At 58.9% G+C, this 14,736-nt stretch overlaps 7 protein-coding genes across 7 annotated transcripts; 4 read left to right on the top strand and 3 right to left on the bottom strand.

The window, feature by feature from the left end:
• Positions 1-1,273: 1,273 nt before the first annotated feature.
• VTJ83DRAFT_4862 (uncharacterized protein) lies at positions 1,274-2,410 on the top strand (the record flags this gene model as incomplete). Its single annotated transcript, XM_071011398.1, has 4 exons — positions 1,274-1,290; positions 1,353-1,467; positions 1,539-1,682; positions 1,757-2,410. The coding sequence occupies 4 exons, from the start codon at positions 1,274-1,276 to the stop codon at positions 2,408-2,410; spliced, it is 930 nt and encodes a 309-aa protein (XP_070866312.1).
• Positions 2,411-2,902: 492 nt separating this feature from the next.
• VTJ83DRAFT_4861 (uncharacterized protein) lies at positions 2,903-3,641 on the bottom strand (the record flags this gene model as incomplete). The annotated part of the gene is made up of 3 exons (XM_071011397.1): positions 2,903-3,175; positions 3,291-3,353; positions 3,471-3,641. The coding sequence occupies 3 exons, from the start codon at positions 3,639-3,641 to the stop codon at positions 2,903-2,905; spliced, it is 507 nt and encodes a 168-aa protein (XP_070866311.1).
• Positions 3,642-6,732: 3,091 nt separating this feature from the next.
• VTJ83DRAFT_4860 (uncharacterized protein) lies at positions 6,733-7,462 on the top strand (the record flags this gene model as incomplete). Its single annotated transcript, XM_071011396.1, has 2 exons — positions 6,733-6,948; positions 7,031-7,462. 2 exons carry the CDS (start codon positions 6,733-6,735, stop codon positions 7,460-7,462), a joined length of 648 nt encoding a protein of 215 aa, XP_070866310.1.
• An 821-nt stretch (positions 7,463-8,283) lies between these two features.
• Positions 8,284-10,802, bottom strand: VTJ83DRAFT_4859 (uncharacterized protein; the record flags this gene model as incomplete). Its single annotated transcript, XM_071011394.1, has 4 exons — positions 8,284-8,316; positions 8,432-10,185; positions 10,241-10,561; positions 10,619-10,802. 4 exons carry the CDS (start codon positions 10,800-10,802, stop codon positions 8,284-8,286), a joined length of 2,292 nt encoding a protein of 763 aa, XP_070866309.1.
• Positions 10,803-11,421: 619 nt separating this feature from the next.
• On the bottom strand, positions 11,422-11,860 carry VTJ83DRAFT_4858 (uncharacterized protein; the record flags this gene model as incomplete). The annotated part of the gene is made up of 5 exons (XM_071011393.1): positions 11,422-11,450; positions 11,507-11,591; positions 11,642-11,686; positions 11,746-11,802; positions 11,858-11,860. 5 exons carry the CDS (start codon positions 11,858-11,860, stop codon positions 11,422-11,424), a joined length of 219 nt encoding a protein of 72 aa, XP_070866308.1.
• A 291-nt stretch (positions 11,861-12,151) lies between these two features.
• Positions 12,152-12,769, top strand: VTJ83DRAFT_4857 (uncharacterized protein; the record flags this gene model as incomplete). The annotated part of the gene is made up of 1 exon (XM_071011392.1): positions 12,152-12,769. One exon carries the CDS (start codon positions 12,152-12,154, stop codon positions 12,767-12,769), a length of 618 nt encoding a protein of 205 aa, XP_070866307.1.
• A 482-nt stretch (positions 12,770-13,251) lies between these two features.
• On the top strand, positions 13,252-13,760 carry VTJ83DRAFT_4856 (uncharacterized protein; the record flags this gene model as incomplete). Its single annotated transcript, XM_071011391.1, has 2 exons — positions 13,252-13,478; positions 13,583-13,760. The coding sequence occupies 2 exons, from the start codon at positions 13,252-13,254 to the stop codon at positions 13,758-13,760; spliced, it is 405 nt and encodes a 134-aa protein (XP_070866306.1).
• Positions 13,761-14,736: the final 976 nt, after the last annotated feature.

Genomic DNA, 14,736 nt, shown 5'->3' with positions numbered 1-14,736 from the left:
CCAAGGAAGCCAGGGGTTGTGTTTTTTTTTTTTTTTTTTTGGTTAGATTGCTGTGAGCGGTGGTGCAGCTCACTCGCGCGGGCCGTCAAGGGGCGCACCCGGCTCCCGCCCTGCCGGTTTGGTTCTGGTCTTCCAGAAGACGCGTCAAGGTGGCGAGTTGTGCAGCCCAGAACGGCGCGCTCATCAGGCCATTCAGTTGGGTCCGGATGTTAAGGATTCCGAGGAGGGAGCCTGATGCTTGAAGATAGGCTTGTCGTGGGCCAAGAAATTTTGCGATGTTGGTGTGGGTTCCTCGCTAGACCCGAGCTCCGAGTGGATGAGATCATTCCATGTCAAGGGCTTGACACGGCGACATGTCCAACGGGGAAACGCGGGATATCAAAAAGAAAGGGGGTTGAATAACAGCCCCTGGACTCCTTCGGCAGGCGGGATCCCAAAAACCATCGTCACAGCGCCTCATCAACGGCGAACACCCGGAGCTGTTGGCTGGATGGCTCTCATGATTCCCTGCCATGCCCCCCAGTTCCAAGGTTCCCGGCTCCAAGCTGAATGGAATTTGCCGGGCAAACAACCCCCCCACAACCGGAATCGCGAGGATATGCTTATAGTGTTTACATGCATACACCATCTTTGTTCCGCTCGACGCCGAAAGGGCCTTCACCACACACTACTTCATCGGATACCGGGGAATTCGTGTCAACGGGCGATGCTACTCTAATCGAACGTTAGATCTCGACCGGATCTAACGCCATCGAATACCGAAATTCCTTCTGCCGACGTAGACGTTTCCCTGCCTGACCATCCACGGCTTCCTGCATGAAGCTTTTGATCGATGCACTTATCAAGTGTTTTAGGCTTGGCAGGAACCGGTCCGCTGAAGCTTGGCACCAGATGGGCCCGGTTCAACCGATCTCTGTCAACCAATCAACATGGATGCCAGTCCCACTTGGCGTATTCGGAAAACGGATCGAGCTTCGCTGGCGTGGGCCGATTCTGGTGTGATTGGCTCACACCAAGTTCAAGGTTGCGACCGCCAGTTCTTTGACGAGCCGATAAAAGTTCACTCACCCCTGACCAAGACGCGGTCTCGAGAAACCACTTCTTCACCACCATCGCAACGCAACGAATCTTCGATCGAGAAGTTGGAGTTGTGCGGCGGTCTTTTTCTTCCTTGCCCCTTTCCTTTTTCTTCCTTCTGAGTGGATTTCTTCAACGGCGTTACTACTTTTAATTTCGTCCGTCCGCGCTGCTCGCACCGCCCCTTACGCCCACCATGGCGTCGGCACTCTTGTGAGTAGACGCAGGATCGATCCCTCCGGCCTGGGAAGCGTGTGCTGACGCGATGCCTCCAGTAACTCGACCATGGCGAGTGTGCCAGGTCTGCCTCCCACCGCCGCTTTCCAAACCGTCTTCGAGGAGGTGTCGAAGTACAATGTCCAGCTCAACCTCTTTGAGCGCCTTTGGGCCGTACGTGTGCCCCCTTTTTCAGCCTTCCTGTCCATCCCAGGCCCTCGTCCTCTAACTCGAGCCACGCACAGTCCTGGTACCTTTGGATGCAGAACGACACGATCGCGACGGGCATCATGAGCTTTGTCATGCACGAGCTCGTCTACTTCGGCCGCTCCCTCCCATGGATCATCATCGATGCCATCCCCTATTTCAACAAGTGGAAGATCCAGAATGTCAGTGCTTGGTTCCCCCTGCCCTCATGGGCGTCCCCTTCCCCCCCAAACAACCTCTTCTGACGCTCCGACAGACCAAGCTGCCGACCTGGAAGGAGCAGTGGGACTGCGCGTTCCTCGTCTTCATCAGCCACTGCACCGTCGAGCTCCCGCAGATCTGGCTCTTCCACCCCCTCGCCACCTACTTCGGCATGGAGTACGGCCTCCCCTTCCCGCCCTGGTGGAAGATGGCCTACCAGATCGCCGCCTTCTTCGTCATGGAGGACGCCTGGCACTACTGGTTCCACCGCGCGCTGCACTACGGCCCTCTGTACAAGTCGATCCACAAGCTTCACCACACGTACAGCGCCCCCTTCGGCCTGGCCGCCGAGTACGCGTCGCCCATCGAGGTCATGCTTCTCGGCTTCGGTGTCGTGGGATGCCCCATCGTCTGGGTCAGCGTCACGGGCGACCTGCACCTGGTGACCATGTACCTGTGGATTGTGCTGCGCCTGTTCCAGGCCATCGATGCCCACTCCGGCTACGACTTCCCCTGGAGCCTGCGCCGCATCCTGCCCTTCTGGGCCGGCGCTGACCATCACGACCTGCATCATGAGCGCTTCATTGGCAACTACGCCTCGAGCTTCCGCTGGTGGGACTACTTCCTTGATACCGAGGCTGGTGACGCCGCCGCCAAGAAGCGCCGTGAGAAGAAGCTGGCTCAGATCCGGGCCAAGAAGGCTCAGTAAATGCAGAGATGCATTGTGCGGGCGGACGGTTGCGTGAGAGAGATGATCTAAGGCTCTCATATTGGGACGAAGTTGGTGATGGCGCCGGGGTAGGATAGAGATCGTTCGATGGCGAGAGCAAGGATGAAGGGAGCAGAGGACCCGCGAGGGGGAGACGAGGAGAGTCATGACTTTTAATGACATGAAATCTAAAGAAGAAGGGGGAAGGGAATACTACTAGGTACGCGCAGGGATAGGCATCGGACGGAACAGCACAGGGTCTTGAGGGCGCTGTTGGCTGTGAGTCCCTTAATCCTTAATAACACACACGGTATACTACTGTATTCTCGAGAAACCTCTTCAGGTACAGTACTGCGTCTTTGTTCAAAGATGAAATGGGCCGCCATCTTGCCTTGCCTGGTTCACAGACTTCTATGCGATACGTGATGTCCCCTAAGATGAGTGGGTTGCGTTATCTTGCCTGTTCTTCTATCCACATCAGCAACGGTGGGATTATTTCTTCTCTGCGCCCTTCTTAGGAACGCAGCAATCCCCAGCTGACCCAGCCGCCCTGTCTGCGAGCGCACACATGGTGGTTTCTCCCTGCTGTTGCTGGCTCTCCTGAGACGGCTGCTGCTGCTGCTGCGGCTGCTGCGGCTGCTGATCTGGCTCAACCTCGCCAAAGTCACGGGCGAGCTGGTCGCATACGGCCGCCAGCTCAACGTCCTTGGCCGAGAGACCGCGCGGGTGATGGGTTGTCCAGCGGATGAAGGTTGTGTTGAAGGTCTGGGAGGGGTGTTAGCTTTTTGTGCATGGTTGTTGTGCGTGTGTGTGTGTGTGTGTGTGTGTGGTGGGGGAGGTGATATGTGAATGGTAGAGTGGATGGTCCACTGTTACATACGTTGGACCACTCAGGGTGGTGGTTCTTCAGCTTGCACTGCAGGGCCACGGCGGTCATAAAGTCCTGGGGTTAGTGGTCAGCCTTGAACGACGCGGCGAGCCAGCATGAGATTTCTCTCCCCGCGGACGAGAAAAAGGGGACCCCCAAGGAAAGCAAGTTCCACTCGAAAGCCTAGCTCACCCATGTCCTGGCAAACGTCTTGAAGCGAAACTCGCGTTCGAGGGCCTCGCCGTCGCGGGCCAGGGTCCAACGCCCGCCATGGCTTGTCAACAACGGGGCCAAGGTTGACTCGATTGATGCGGGATCGGAGCCGGGGGAGAAGCGAGGCTGAGTGGCAATGCTGCTGCTCATGTTTCTCTCTGTATGGATGGACGCTGCACGGCGGAGGAAGGTCGGTTGTGCGGTACTATGTGTGACTCTATGTGTGAGCGAGGCGGAGGTTTGGCACGTTGCTGCTGGGATGGCGAGGATCGAAGAACAGCGTCTTTGTGAAACGGGTTTTGGAACGGTGGAAGCCAGGAATGGCAGTTTTCGTGGTCTTAGTAACGGGCGCATTTTCCTATGAAACTTGGAGACAGAGAAACAAAACTGATGTGATTCCTAGGCTTCTCTCTCCCTGTTGTTCGTTCTCCACTGATGTGGTTACCAGAATCATCATCCGTGAAATTTCATACACGAATGCTCCCTCGAATTGTGATGCTTTGCGGAAAGTTTCACCATTACAGCGTATTGTGCTATACCGTTGATTTCCACGATGCTGCCCCTCCCCCGGGGGGCGCGGGACTGAAAGCCTCAGACATCACCACCGTTCTCATGTCCCCCACAGTATCCATCTGTATGTCTTAGATTCCTAGTCCACCACAATGAGATCGAGTCTGGTCCCTTGAGAGCTGGAGGCCGTGCCGGGAAAGAAACAGCAGGCTTACGCCAAGAGCGTATGTGATTCTCCCCGATCCCTCCCTGATCCGCCGTTGGGAACCACACACCTTGAAAGAATGGTTCACATGCAGCGGCTGTTGTTGTCATGAGGAACGATCGGCGGAAGAGCACCTCAAAAGTCTTGCCACCCTAGCTTCTCAAGTATAGTATGATTTTTATCTGTTGATTAACTCGTTTACATCTTGAGACATCTTCTTTGACAGTGTCATCCATCCTTTGGAAAAGGTCGGGTCGGCAGCCCTATCCCGCCCCGACCCATACTGTGTAGTCTTCAGGTCCAACAGCACGCTTGGATCGAACAATCCACACTTCAGCGACAGCGCGCTTTGCCATCCTCCAACGGGCGCCGCCAATCGATCATTTCCAGAAAAAGGGCAAGGACAATGCGACATTCCGGTCCATGGCTCGCGTTTTCTGACCCAGCCACACTTGAGCATCGAGTTGCTGCCAGGAAGTTTGTTTTTCCTTCGCGGATCGCACAAGAGCCCCACACGCACTTTTGATCATGTGGGACCGTGCTGACGTAACCCTCGGCGCGCCTGGTCAGCAAATCACCCGAGTCGCAGACCCTCGGCGTTACCTAATCCTCAGCAACAACAACGCGAGCTGCTGAGTCAGAACCCGGCGCCCGCAACCATGGCGGGCATCCAGCGCTTCGGTGAGTGGCATCGGAACCCTTCCATTCGCATGTTGTTTGGTCTTGGTTTCTGTTTCTTCTCTTCTCTCCACGCCGATACCCGCGCCGCCGCCCAGACGTCTGCACACCTTGCACACGGTCGGAAAAGAGGGCTTGATGCAGAGCCGGCAAAAAAGGACCGGGCATCGTGGAGCCTGCCTATTCAGGCAGTCGCCCTTGGGCCCAGCGCCGGGGCTGATGAGAGCTGCCTTGCGCGGCTGGGGGGGGTGCTGAACGAAACCCGCCTGGATCAAAGCGACCGACCGTTTGAACGTTATTTGGCCGTTGGCCAGTTCCGTTCCGCGGTTGGCATGCTGGCCGAAGAGGATTGTCGAGGAGCGGCTGGGGCTGGCTGGTGGTTGGGGCTTGGGCCTGGGTTCCAGGCTGTCATGTCTGTTTTGTACGATCATCTACGCAGTATCTGTCTGTCTGTCGTACAGATGCTTTTGCAGGGCGCAGCCCTGTTGCATCGCCAATACGGCCGTCTTTTGTGGTCGCCGAGAAGCCGCATGGCGACATCGCAGCAGACAGACGGGACTCCCGTTTTTCTCTACTCCCCCGGTCCTGGACTACTTCGATGCCCGTCGGGCGGTTTCTCCAGAAGTCTCGAGGTCCCTTCCATTGGAAGATGCCTTCCGCGAGACTCCCCGTGTCGGTCCGGAAACTGGTCAAGCCCGGCATGGACACCAGTCTTGTCATCCCTTGGATCGTCCGGACCAGGCCCCGCTCTTTTTCTTACCTCACCCATGGCATGGCACCGCACTGGACGCTCACTGGGCGGGGGCCGCGCCGCATGCGACCAGCGCCGCTGCGCCCACTGTGCTCTCGCTCTGTTCATCAGTGATGAATAAGAGCGGCCCCCGTCCCAGCCCTGCCCCCGCGGCGGAGCATCTTTCCTTACCTAATTCCTGCCCATTTACCAATTAGACACGGCCCGCATCACACTACATACACAGCAGACGCGAGTCTTGTAAGTCAAACGGGCCGGTCCGGTCATCCATCCATCACGAGCAAGACGCAGCGAGTGCTGCATTTCCCTTCCTTTGCAACCTCCCTCCCTTACCTTACCTTACCCATCCGCCAAAGGGGCTGCCTAGACGTCTGGCTTGTCGTGTCGGAGACGTTTGAGCAGGGCGTTTTATGCAAGACGCCGTCATTGCTGCTGCTCTGGCCGCCGGACCAGCCGGCCTGCGCGCGCGCTATCGCTGGATTTCAGGTTTCCGAGATTTGTAATCCGGGAATCCCATCGCCATCCACGCGGGTATCGAGCGGACCTGCTCTAGTGCATCGACCTACCTTTTCCCTTACATTCACCTCTACGCTCGCTCGATGCCACCGCTATCACGCTTTTGGTTATCCCCCGATTTGGGTTTCGCTTGACACCAACATCTTGCTCACTCGGACGTTATGCCATCCATCTCTCACCGTTTTTTCTCAAACAACCATACATCTCTCATCGCATGGCATTTTTTCATGACCTACCCGCGATTCCCGTACTGACCGGTCTCCGCAGAGCTTGCTGCTCACCACCCTAGCGAGACCAGCCCTGCTGCTAGCTCAACGGACCACTCCGTCTACCCCGACCCCCTCAACCTTGCCGGCCCTTCGCAGTCCGCTCTGTACGGCCACGGGCTCGTCAAAGGAGGCTCTTCCGAAGGGCCTGCTGCAGACGGAGACGAACCTATCAAGGCAGACTCCTCCTCCCTTGAGCCGCTGCTCCATGAGGACAGCCGTTTCCAACATCGGCAGATCGAGGCCAACATCCATCCTGCTCTGCAACCCCCTGAACCGTCCACAGCTGCTTCTACCTATCCCCAGCCTCCAACCATGATGACAGCAGCCCCCGCCATGTCACACCCGGGCCAAGGCATCCCCATGCAGGTTCCTCCCCCTCCAGTCGTCGGGGCCCAGGTCGGCCAGCCTGTTCCACAACCCGTCGTACCGGCAGGGGCACCTCCAGAGGTGTCAGTTACCGAGGATGGCCGCAAAGCTAAGCGCCCTCTCTCCACATCGAAGCGCGCTGCCCAGAACAGGGCTGCCCAGGTTCGTGACCACCATTCGCACACCTTCGCTCTCTTACCTGAGAAAGGGAAAAAGGTTAAAAAATATTGACACCCCTTCCCAGCGCGCCTTCCGTCAGCGGAAAGAGCACTACATCAAGCAGCTCGAGCAAAAAGTCCGCGACGCCGAGCAACTCGACGCCAACTACAAGGCCCTGCAGGCCGAGCACTACTCTCTGCGCGAGTACACCCTCCGTCTCCAGGCCCTCCTGATCGACACCCAGGGCGACTGCCCGCCGCCACCTCCGGGTGTCAGCCTTCATCAGGCGCCCCCGGGCGACGCCTCCGCTGCTGGCCAGCAACCACCGCCCGTGCAGGCGGCCATCAACCCCCTCGAGGTAGCCGCCCAAGCCGTTGCGGGTCTCAGCCGCAGCGCGAACGAGCATTACGGCCAGGTCCGCTCCGCCGCGGACGACGACGCGAGGACGGCGCAGGAGCTTACGCGCCAGCTGCAGGCTGAGGGGAGCGCGGACGGGCTGTCGACCCCGGCCATGTAGGGGCGTTGCGAGAGGGGCCCGGGCGGCCTGGCCCGGTGACTGCTTGGGCGTTGAGAGGACCGAGCGGATGAGAGCATCGCGGGTTGAGTTGCTCCAGACAACCCGTGGGAAGGAAAGAGGATAATGGGAGGATGGCGTGTGGGATGGCGATGACTGTTTATTTGCGTTCTTTTGCTACGGACCTGGGAACTCTTCATGGTATACCCCCTCCAGTGGTTGGGAGGGATTCTGGTTTTCTCTGACTTTGTTCTGTTCTCAATATACCAGTCCTAAACCAGGACGTCCAAGTTATCATAGAGAGGCATCATCGCTCTTAGGGGGAAGAATCAAGGTGGTTTCTAACCTACCATGGTAGTCGCGCGTTTTGAGACCAAAGTGTTCATGAACACGAGAGGCATGTAGGGTACATGGCAGACATCGTAGACCACCCTGCCGTATCCGTCTTGGCCCGAGATTTCATCAAGGCTTCCGGGAACAACCAAGAGCCCTCCGATACCATTCAACAGAAGAAGCACATGCTGCCGAGGAACTGTCGAACCACGCTTGCAAGACCACAAAGTTTTATCCATTTCTCACAGATTAACCTGGGGCAGTACGCGGTAGTTATGATTCGTACACACACACACACACACACACACACACACACATTGCCTCGGAATTTGATGTTTTTGTCCCCATTATTCAATTGCGAACCCTAGCCCAGCCGCCCACTCACCCAGCCAAGGAACCCTTCATACGACACAAACCCAGCTCATGGAACGTACATTCCGGCTCAATGCTGCCGAAACCGCTGCCTGCAGAGGCGCGCCTAGCGCGCCGCATCAAGACGCAAATGCGTTGCCGAGATCGTGCTCCTGCATCGGGGTAGGCTAGGTCAGCAAACCATGTTCATCACCAAACAGCCCGCCAAAAACCGAAAAAAAAAGGTGGGAAAGGAAAGAAAATAAAGGGATGAGAGGGAAAGCCCACCTTGATATAATCGGCCCCCTTCTCCAACCACTCCTCCCTCGTCACCCGGCTCCGCTTCGCCTCGTCGGTGCTCGCCCACCCGGCCGCGCCCTTCCACGCGTCCAGCACCGCGTCCTGCGCCCGGCGTATCTTGAGCGGCGCGCCCGCCGGCAGCAGGGGCGTCAGCCCGATCCTCAGCCGCTCGTCAAAGTTCTGGAACAGGGTGTTCCCGCCCGTGAGGAAGATGTCCCTGAGGAAATCATCCGTCGCCAGCCCCAACCCGGGGAGGCGCTGGGTGAGGATGTCGCCGGCGATCTCGATGATCCCGGCTTGGTCGACGCCGGCGATGGCCGTGGGCTGGAAGAGCACCTCGGGGACGCGGATGCGTTCCACGTTCAGGTGCAGCCGGTGCGTCTCGGCGGCGGAGGCCGGGTCGAAGGGCCTGGGCCCGTAGCGGAACGCGTGGAGGAGAGATTTGGACCAGTCGCGCTGGGCGTCGAGGGTCTGGTCGTAGGAAAACGTCTTGTCGTACCGCAGCAGATCCTCTTCCAGCGCGCGGACCGCGGCTTCCAAATCCTCCTCGCCTTCCTCGTCGTCGTCCGAGTCTCCCTTGTTCGCGCCGATCGCCACGCTGCGGTAGACGCCCCAGTCGGCATCGTCGGCGCCGAAGTCGTCGTCGTCTCCGCCGCGCCGGCGCTTGCGGCCGCCAGAGGCGGTCGTCGGGTTGTCGGAGGCAAGGTTGGCGATGTTCTTCATGCGGATCTGGCTGGCCAGGGACTTGCGGTTGCCCAGGTCGGCCTTGAGGCGTTCACGCTCCTTGATCTGCGCCAGCTTGGCGAGGCGGGCCTGACGCTTCTCTTCGAGCCACCCTTCGAGGTCGTTGATGCGGCGCTCTTCGTCGCGGCGCGCTTCTTCTTCAAGGCGCGCCTTTTCGGCTTCCTTTTCCAGCTTGGCGCGCTGGCGGGCCTCGTAGTTGGACTTGAGCAGCCGCTGCTGCCGCTTTTGCTTGAGGCCGGCCTCGTCGAGCTGGTCGTCGGGCACCTCGAGGAGGCTGAAGTCCGGAGCCTCTTCCTCCTCCTGCTCGCCGCCAAGGTCTTTTTGGCGGGCCTTCTTGATGGCCTTTTCCAGGTCTCGGATGACGCGCTCCAGGGCGGCCTCGTCCTTGAGCTCGGCCTCGTCAAGGAGCCGCTTGGTCTCCTTCTTATTCTGGTCGACCAGGCGGCGCTGGAGGTCCTTGTAGTACTCGAGCTCCTCCTCTTTCTTCATCAAGCGCTCCAGGCGCATCTTGGCGGCCTGCTCCTGCAACCTCCGGCCGCTCTCCTTTTTCCGCTCGGCGATCCTTGCCAGCTCCTCTTCCGTCTTTTGGACAACCACCTCCTCCGTGTAGGGGTACTGGACGATGCGTTCCCTGTCCTCCAGGCCGGTCCAGTCCAGATACCCCTTGAGCTCCCGGTCGTAGTCGAGCGACACGTAGCAGAAGTCGCGAACCATGTGCTCGGCTTGCGACGAGTTGAGCTTTCCGGGGAAGCCGGTGTAGTACTTGAGCCGGATGAGCTTGAGGAGGTATTCGGCCGCGTGCCAGCCGCCCCAGCTCAGGCGGATCGCTTGGGACAGCAGCGGCTTGGATTCGTAGACGGGTATTAAATGGGTAGCGCTGTAGGACGAGGAGACGACGAGGCCGGTACTGCCTTGGTTGTGACGGTACGAGAACAGGGAGTCGATGCCGTAGACGACGCTGGGCGCGCCGTAGCATTCGAAGAGCGTCTCGTTCATGGCTGCAGCGCGTCAGCACGAGCGAGAGTCGCGGCGGGCTTCCGCCAGGGCACTCACTCTTTCGTGTATAGGGGAGATTGGCCACGGTTTCGGTCATGACGATGGGCATGTCGATGGCCCCCTCCACGCCGTTCATGCCGAGCTTGATCAAGACATGATCGAGCACGTGTTCCATGACATCCCAGTTGCTGATGATGCCGGTGCCGGCCTCGAAGGCATTGCGAATGTGACCGCGCGAGGCAGTATCGGCGTAGCAGTCGTGGCCGGCGAAGGAGAAGGTCTTGTTGGCTTTGCGATCGCGGTACTTGGACATGATGGGGGGTATCGCGAGGCGCGGCTTGGACTCGAAGGACCAGCCGGCGCGGACCGAGTGGGAGCCTAGACGCGACCGGAGTTAGCGCGGGCCTCCAGGGCACGTCTCTGATGGCGACTCACCATTGTCAATGACAATGGAAGCCTCTCCTGGCGGCTGCTCCAAGGCGCGTTCTCGGCCATCGAGCTGGGGCGGCAGGTATTTCTCGAACTTTGCCTCTTTGACGGGGTATAGCGTGGGCGGTGGGAGGTCCCTCCAAGCCTCCCTTCGGACGTTGAGCGCCTCTTCGATGGCTGAGGGCGCCATGTCTGGCTGAGTTGGCTGCTCGTTGGACGGAGGAGACAGGATGTAAGTGATGGGGGGTTGCAGGGTGCTGATGGATTGGCGGTGGTTGGTGGGAACCGTTCTGTTCGTTTACCGGCGAATTGAAGGTGGCATTTTTGTCGGGGAAGAAATCCGACTGTTGCGGGGGGTTGGCCTGCCCGTCCGTGTATGTTGCGTGCTCAGACCCTTTTTTCTTCTTTGGAGGAACGATGGTCATCTCGGGCTCTGCTGTTGTTCTGGCATGGGAGCTTCAGCGTCCTGCATGCACCGTAAGGGGCACAGTTCACCTCAATCAAAACACTGTGTGGGGTCTAGGCGTCATCCCGCGAGACCTGCCGGGCCGGGCCTGATCTCATCGTCTGGCATCCCCCTTCAGGCATGCACTGCTCTTGACCAACACCAGCCACCTAGCTTGCTCAGGGACAGGCAATCGTGGATGCCAATATCATGTCATGACTCTGTTGTACGTGTTTTGTCATCTGGGGTATACATAAAACCGAGACGCTGGGCTCAACTCTCTACGTGGCTCCAACGTCCACCGACTCTCTCAGGCGGCGCCCGAAGCAGCAAGATGCATCCCGTCGCTCGAACTCCTCAGCTCTCATGCCGGGTCCTTTAGGTTGTCGGTCGCTGAGGGATGTCGTCAATTGATATTCTGCTATGCTCCTGGGGTCCTTCGCACTCACCTTCGAGATGGAAGAGCACGTTGGACTGATAGTTCTTGAACATCTGGGCTACCAGCTCGATGTTCATGTTTTGGATGTTGATGGTCTAGCCATGTCAGCCGGGATACATGCGCACGGCCGGGGTATCGTCTGTACCTGCAGAGTCTTGTTCATGACAACGATGGCCTCGTTGAGCTTCTCCTGCGGCCCGAGGTCAGCGTCTTCAGCCTCTGGAAGCCCAGACGCGCTCTGAGACATACCACGTTGGTGATGATGCGGGACAGCAGCAAGTTCTGCTGATGCTCATGTGGGCTCTCCTAAATGGAACCAGAGTTAGCCAGGTATTAACAAGAGACACGGCGAGGCACAAACCATCTTCTGGGCTTGACTGCTGCCAGCTTCGTTGGTTGTCTTGTGTTGATTGCCCGAGTTTGTTTACCTCGCAGGGGCTCGAAGTCACTTACAGACGAGTGTTCACCCCACCGACCCAGGGGACAGTGCGAATATTGAAGAGCGGTCAGACGCGGCAGAACGTCGCGCTGCGAGCTGCTGTCTGGATCCCGTTCCCTGGATCCCGTTCCTGGATTCCCTCCTCCAACCTATGCGCCCTTCCCTTCCCCAACCTCCATCACAACCATCCCATCCAGCCTGTCAATTTCATTCGCCATGTCCAATCCAGAAGCCCAGGCAGCTCAGGCCGCCCACATCGCGCTCTTGGAGCAGCTCGACATCCATCACACCCACAAGTCCTTCCGCAACCCGGCCTGGCGCCCCAACGCCCGGCGGAACAAGAACCTCAAGGCCATCCTGGGCGACGCCTCGCGCAAGGAAGCCTCCGTCAACGCCACCCCGCAGGACAACAGCGGCGCCGCGACGCCCGCCGCCCAGGACAACGACGGCCTCTCCACGAGCGGCACCTCCACGCCCGCCGTCCCCTCGGCCAGTGGCACCGCGTACCTCCAGCCGAACCTCGCCCAGGCGTCGCGAAGCCTGTCCAAGCTTGTGCTCGAGAAGAACCTGTCGGCGGCGTCTTCATCCACAAAGCCCTTCTCCAACGGCACGTCGACCGCGCCCACCGCCACGTACACCAACATCGAAAGCGCCCCGAGCCTGGCCCCGCTGAAGCATTACTGCGATGTGACGGGCCTGCCGGCGCCCTATCTGGACCCCAAGACGCGGCTGCGATATCACAACCGCGAGGTGTTTGCTATGATTAGGAACTTGCCTCAGGGCGTGGCAGAGCAGTTCCTGGAGGCCAGGGGCGCGCATACGGTGCTGAAATAGATGCGCTTGCTGCGCGTGAGAAAGGGAGCGCGGCGCCGGCGGTGGGTAGCGGTTGCTCTTTTACCTCGGACTGCGCGCTGCTATTCTCCGACAATGTGTCCGTTGGCTTGGCTTCCCACAGGCGCAACAGCTGGGGCCGCTTACCTCGGTGATGTCGAACTCGCCTCCCACGGCTCTCTGGTCCTCCTGCTTTGAGCACCTCAAGTGTCGAGCCTCCCTTCCGGTTGCCTGCCAGCATCTCGCATCGCCGCTGCCGCTCCCATCATCAATCCCGTCGGGGCCATGCCCGTTATGACACCCAGCCATCTCTGACAGTCCACTTCCGCGCCATCGAGTGAACTATTCCAGACATTGCTCTTCCCGTGTCCATTATCCCCAGGGCTGCGAGCCCCCCCCCCCCCCATTGTGACCAGAAAACGGCATGTTGCTTCACCGGCTCTCTTTTATCACGTACCCCATCATTACGGAAAACGAACCCATCGATGCTATTCCCTGGCATGGATTCCTCCCCGATGTCGAGCCCCGCCAGCATGCCGCCCATGCGCGAGGCTCCTGGGCCATCGTCAACTCGAGATTTCGCCGCGCCACCCCGCGTCGCCTACACGCCAGGGGGCGCCTCCACGCCGTCCAGCACTCGAACCAACATGCCTCTCCTGCCAACCACCAATCCCGTCTCACCGGTGACGTTCCCTGACGAGAAGGATTCGCTGTGAGTCCCTCGCAGTGCTTGCTTTGGTCCTACCGGTCTGCCGGTTGCCTTACCAAGCATGGTACCGCAGCTGACCACATACGGATGGTTCTCCGACGCTCCAGATGGCGGCGATTCTGGGCCCGGCTGAACGAAATCCTGCTGGGAAACGAGGAGAAGGCATCGGTATACTGGTACGCGAGTCTTTTGTCGGTGCTCGCCGCTCTGATCGTCACAGGCTCAAGCATCTTTGGATGGCCGCCTCTGCCCATCTGGGAGTACCTCCGGCATATGACGCGTTGATGGTCACGGACGAGATAAGGTGTGGGAAGGCCTAAGCTTTTTGGAGGTTCTTGATCGGAGGCGAGGCGCAACTGCGAGATCGGGCCTCGGATGGAGAAACAAAGGGGAAAGAAGCGGGATGAATACTCGGGCGGCGAGGCTGACGAGGACGGAGGGGCTGTTCACACTTCAACATCACACCCATTCGGCATGTGATAGATAGTACAGGTACAATGATAGTGGCGTGTACGATCCACAAAGTCAAGCCCCGTCTACGCACCCACAGCCTTTCGGCCGCAGGATGACAGTCGGCGCTCCGGCTTAATCGGGACCGGTTGCTATTTGCCTTGGAATTTGAACGACAGATCACCGAGAGAGGACGGAGGAGGAACCCGAACTCGGTTGCTCCAGGAAATCCTGGAGCCGTCGCGGCAAGCTTTCAGAACAAAAAGAAAACAGAAGGAAGATGCGGGAGGGCATCGATCTCGTGTCTCCCTAAACGTCATCTCATCGTTCCCAGACCAGTCTTCCGCCACTCAGGAAGACCAAGTCCAACCCCCACCGCCTCATCGACGCACAAAGCCCGCGGCCTCTAGCAACGAAGCATGAGAGCCAAATCGCCGACGGGAATAATATACCACTTTATTCCAGAGATTGATGCTCATCGTGCCCCTGGCTAGAACGTGCCACAGCGATGTGCGTGGGTATGAGTGCGGGGAGCTGTGAGGGGGGTTGGTTGCAAACGGGAAGAAAGAGACGATCCGCCATTCTCCCAAAGACTCGCAGAGTTTTGCTCGTAAGCTTGTGGCGCCCCGGGCCCCTGCTGGCTGAGCCACACTCCAGCCACGAACCGTGTTCGAAGCCCAGTTGCTCCTGGTCAACACTCGGCCTCACCGCAACAGTGTCTTTTGTGCCTCCGAGGAACAACAGCACCCGGCAACCCAAGGAACAAACTTCCCTTCCCGAGCCCTCGTAAAACTGTTTCCCCTACTCCAGC

The sequence above is a fragment of the Remersonia thermophila genome, chromosome 4, assembly GCF_042764415.1.
Source record: "Remersonia thermophila strain ATCC 22073 chromosome 4, whole genome shotgun sequence".
In the NCBI taxonomy this organism is placed as follows: domain Eukaryota; kingdom Fungi; phylum Ascomycota; class Sordariomycetes; order Sordariales; family Chaetomiaceae; genus Remersonia; species Remersonia thermophila.
The sequence above is the reverse complement of the archived record's forward strand: the minus strand, read 5'-3'. Positions and strand labels throughout refer to the sequence as shown.